The sequence below is a fragment of the Procambarus clarkii genome, chromosome 66 (assembly GCF_040958095.1).
Source record: "Procambarus clarkii isolate CNS0578487 chromosome 66, FALCON_Pclarkii_2.0, whole genome shotgun sequence".
In the NCBI taxonomy this organism is placed as follows: domain Eukaryota; kingdom Metazoa; phylum Arthropoda; class Malacostraca; order Decapoda; family Cambaridae; genus Procambarus; species Procambarus clarkii.
The window spans coordinates 23,134,002-23,139,054 of NC_091215.1; the positions used below are offsets into that span (position 1 = coordinate 23,134,002).

Consider the following 5,053-nt stretch of genomic DNA (forward strand, 5'->3'; position numbering starts at 1 on the left):
AGGAATCCCCCATAAAGGAATCCCCCAATAGAAGAATCCCCTACAGATGAATCCCCCATAGAGAAATCCCCCATAAAGGAATCCCCCAATAGAGGAATCCCCTACAGAGGAATCCCCTACAGAGGAATCCCCCGTAGATGAATCCCCTACAGAGGAATCCCCCATAAAGGAATCCCCCCATAGAGGAATCCCCCATAGAGGAATCCCCCATAGAGGAATCCCCCATAGAGGAATCCCCCGTAGAGGAACAAACAATACACAAATAAAATCAAGAGTAACTAAAAAAAGGGAACATCAAAGAGCTGCTCTAAAGAGTCAATTGCCCCAAATCTCTCTAACTCTTGGAGTCCTCATAAATATAGAGTAAGGTGTTCCCTCAATAAATGTACTCATGATATCCCTCAGGCTGATATCCCTCAGTCTAAGGGATATCAGGCTGATATCCCTCAGGCTGATATCCCTCAGTCTAAGGGATATCAGGCTGATATCCCTTAGACTGATATCCCTCAGTCTAAGGGATATCAGGCTGATATCCCTCAGGCTGATATCCCTCAGTCTAAGGGATATCAGGCTGATATCCCTCAGGCTGATATCCCTCAGTCTAAGGGATATCAGGCTGATATCCCTCAGGCTGATATCCCTCAGTCTAAGGGATATCAGGCTGATATCTTATGAATATAAAGAAATAAAATAATTTATGAAATCTTATGAGTTTAAACAAAAAATTAAGATAACAGACCCCAAGTGGTCATATATTCCCCCCCCCCCATAATACCCTCCCCCATTATACCCCCCCCCATAATACCCTCCCCATAATACCCCCCCCCCCATTATACCCCCCCCCCCTTCTTTTCTAGACTGTCGAATTCATCATTTAATGGATTTTTTTAAGGATTTTAAGGATTTTTTTAAGGATTTAAAATTCATCATTTTAAGATATTTTTTTTATTACAAAACAGCAAATTACAAACACACACAAGCTCGTTATCACTAACGAGAACTTTTGTAGTTGTTATTGTACAATTAAAACTTGTTATCTAGATATTATCGGGGGGGATAGCTAATTCTTATCTAATATCTTTCTTTTTTAATCGTTCACAGATAGAGATCCATATACCCCTCTTCCCTTATTATCTGGGCCCCATACCCCCCCTATTATTTGGGCCCCCTGAACCCCTCCTACCCCCTCATTCCATTATTTGGGCCTCATACCCTCAGGGGGGTATGGGGATACCCTTGGCTAAGTACCCTCTGGTCAAAAGGGGGAAAAAAATAATTGATACGGAATCCTCTAGGTCGAAAAAAAAACAAGATTATAGATGAATCATGATTGAGATTGATGGGTATTGAAAACCCTTTTGAAGGGGTTACATCAACAATCAACTGGCGTTTGGAGGTTTTGCTATTGGATGGGGGATTGATGACGGGGGGTGAGGAGGAGGGGTGTTTGAAGATGGTTGTGGTTGAAATAAATTGATGGTGGTTGAGGTGGTTGATGATCAATTTTTAAACAGAGGTGATTTGGTTGATGGGGGGAGAGATGGGGGGAAGGGAGGGGGGGAGGGGTAAATATTGATGAGGTAATGAGAGCTGTTGATGATGAGGATGATGAGGATGAGTGGACAGAAGCATCAGCAGGCCGTAGTGGAACAGGACAGGATCATCAGAGACGGAACAGCGTGACAGGGAATGGATGGGTGTAGGAAGGGGGGGTTGGGGTGGATGGGGGGGGATGGGGGGTTGAGTACCATCTTGCGTGTCTGTCTGTTCTGATGAGTTCAAGAGTCTTACTCATGAGCTTCCAAGGAGCAGCCAAAGCCACGGCAGTTTGACTTCCACAAAATATATATATATATATATATATATATATATATATATATATATATATATATATATATATATATATAGAGAGAGAGAGAGAGAGAGAGAGAGAGAGAGAGAGAGAGAGGGAGAGAGAGAGAGAGAGAGAGAGAGAGAGAGAGAGAGAGAGAGAGAGAGAGAGAGAGAGAGAGAGAGAGAGAGAGAGAGAGATAGACATATATGTTAGACGTCTGCAAGAAACAAGAAAATACATTAGGAACAAATTAGATATAAGTTAGACAAGTTACTATAGAGATCAATTTGAAGTTACTTAGATAATTACTATGAGTTTCCCATTGAAGGAGAAGATAAGTGAGTGGAGAAAGTTGAACTAAAGGCAAAGGAAGAGAGAAATAATGTGAGAGAGAAAAAAGAAAAAAGGTTTTATAGACAAATGGCGTAAGAGAAATTACGATAAGGTAGAGGATAACAAAGGGAAATAAACGAGGGAGTAAGATAAAGGAACAATGAAAGGAGGTTATAGATCACGCCCACGAGGCCACAAACCACGCCCACAAGGTCGTAGGTCACGCCCACACCAACGTTGAAGACCACGCCCCCCCCCCCCCAAACGCCTCATAACAGCATGGTGAACCCTAACCAGGTGATTACACTGAAACACCTTTGCATCAAGCAGTAGGGTAGTTATAGAAGCTACCCTACCATTGCTGGGTAGAATGGTAGATTGCCTCTCCCCATACCCACCCTGCCCCATGCCCTCTTGCCTACACCCACCCCATGAACCCCAAGACCCCCCCCCCCTCCCCATTCTTCCACTCTCCCTAAATAAAAGAAAATCACACAAAACCCAAAGAACCAGAAAAATAATGGAAGTAAGAGAGAGAGAAAGAATAAGAGAGAGAGAGAGCTAGAGAGAGAGAGAGAGAGAGAGAGAGAGAGAGAGAGAGAGAGAGAGAGAGAGAGAGAGAGAGAGAGAGAGAGAGAGAGAGAGAGAGAGAGACCCATCTCCCCAAGCTGGGACTGACGAATGGCCGCCACAGCCCCCAACTCGGGTTATTGGAGAGTAATAGAGAAAAATAGGAGGTCCTCCCCGACAGCTGCCCATGAGTCTCTCAGCCGCAATGAGCAATCAGGGACGCCCACACACAACGCCCACGCCCCCTTGATGAACGACTTCGGGGGGGCGGGCGGCCTGGGGGAGAGAGAGAGAGTGAGAGTGAGTGAGAGAGAGAGAGAGAGAGGCAGGGAGGTGGGGGGGGGGTAAAGTAGAGGAGATTGGGAGGAGAGCAGGAAGAAATGAAGGGTGAGGAGAGAGAGAGAGAGAGAGGAGTGCAAGAGAGAGAGAAAGAGAGAGAGAGAAGGGACAGGTAGACTCTTGTAGAAGAACAGGAGACAGAAGGGAGGGAAATAGGCAAAATAGGCCACTCAGAAGAAATCTCTAACGTGGAAAGAAAGAGGGAAGAAGAAGAAGGATATAAAAAAAGGAGATAAACAGGAAATAGCACTTGAATGACTTTAGATAAAGGAGAAGAAAGAAAGTTTACAGAGAACAAACGAAAGAACTAGAGACAGGAGGAACTTGGAATTAAAGAAAGAACATAAGCATAGAAAGTAAACTATAGAGCTAAGACAAAGCTTACCTCCATCTTAGAGAGATGGAGAGGAAGATCTTAGAGAGATGGAGAGGAAGATCTTAGAGAGATGGAGAGGAAGATCTTAGAGAGATGGAGAGGAAGATCTTAGAGAGATGGAGAGGAAGATCTTAGAGAGATGGAGAGGAAGATCTTAGAGAGATGGAGAGGAAGATCTTAGAGAGATGGAGAGGAAGATCTTAGAGAGATGGAGAGGAAGATCTTAGAAAGATGGAGAGGAAGTCGTGCAGAGGAGAGAAGGAGAGCAAGCCCCGACAAAGAGGGAGAGAGAGAGAGAGACAAAGAGAGACAAAGATAGAGAGATACCAAGGAAGAAAAGTTCTCCAATCCAATATGGCAATAGGGTGCGACCTCTCCAAGATAAAGAGACATGAAGACACACAATCTGAGAAACAAAATGGACGATGGGAGAGGGAAGGAGGGAGGGAATTATCAGGAGGGAAAAGTGCCAAGCCATTACGACTATATAGCACTTGGAAGGGGTCAGGATGGATAAGGATTTAAGATAGGACGGGAGGAAAGGAATAGTGCCCCAACCGCTTGTGGACCGTCGGGGATTGAACGCCGACCTGCATGTAGCGAGAATACATGAATACAATTGATATTTCACCTTCAAGCCCCCCCCCCCTCTCCCCTTTCTAAATCATCTTAAAACACTCTTTACTCCCCCATACCCTTCCCTTTCTGTTTATCTACCCTTCCTCCTCCTCCTTCTCCTCTCTCCACTCCCTACCCTCTACTTTCTTACCTCCCCCCCCCCACTTCCCCACTCCCTACCCAAGCTAACAAGGGCTGTCTTGGGGTAATTGAATAAGGCTAGGATATTAACTATCTATCACTCCAAGGTGATTCCTGAGTAGGGTAATCATTAGGTTGTAAAGGGTAGGGGGGAGTGGGGGGGTGTTGTTATGAAAACTGGGATGGAAATGGGGGGGGATTGTGAATTTTTTTGGGTTGGGGGTTGAAAATTAGGCTGTAATTGTGAAGGGGGTGGAAATAGGAGGGTTTTGGGGGTGGGGAAAATAGGGTGGAATTGGATCGATCTCCGACCATGCTGTTGAGTGCGTCTGTCTTTCCACACCAATTACGCCCCATTTCTTACGAAGTCGCCAAAAACGCAATTTTTTTTTTTAATAAAACGACCAATTAGCAAATTAAAACATCGTAATTGTGACGTTTTCAATTCATCGATGATTTAAGGTTAGGTTAGGGGTTTAAAATAGGGAAACATGAAGCAGGTGTACAAAATAGACGTATAGGCTGAAAATAGGTTAATGGGTTGGATATTCACGTTGAGGTATGTGTGTGGATGAATGGGTGACCTGGGAATTTTTTTATTTTTAAATGGGGAAAGTGACAAAGAAAATTGTGAGGGGGGAAAATGGGTGTTTTTGGGAAGAAGTGAATTTAATAGGGGGCTAAAATAGGTTTGTGTAGAGGAGAAAGGGAGTGTAATAGGGTTGAGAATGTGTATCAGGAAATAGGAAACAACCTGAAACAGATTAAAGAATTACGAATAGTGGAAGAAAAATAATCAAATCAATCAAACACGAAACAATGGGTATAAATTGGATAAGTTT

General features: G+C 44.0%; 1 protein-coding gene across 1 annotated transcript in view; it reads left to right on the forward strand.

The window, feature by feature from the left end:
* The window catches only part of LOC138355264 (fibrous sheath CABYR-binding protein-like), an 87,578-nt gene extending 87,528 nt beyond the window's left edge, over positions 1 to 50 (forward strand). Inside the window, exon 4 of the mRNA XM_069310127.1 lies at positions 1 to 50. This exon is cut by the window's left edge and continues 450 nt beyond it. Within this exon, the coding sequence (XP_069166228.1) occupies positions 1 to 50 (50 nt within the window).
* The last annotated feature ends 5,003 nt before the right edge of the window (positions 51 to 5,053 follow it).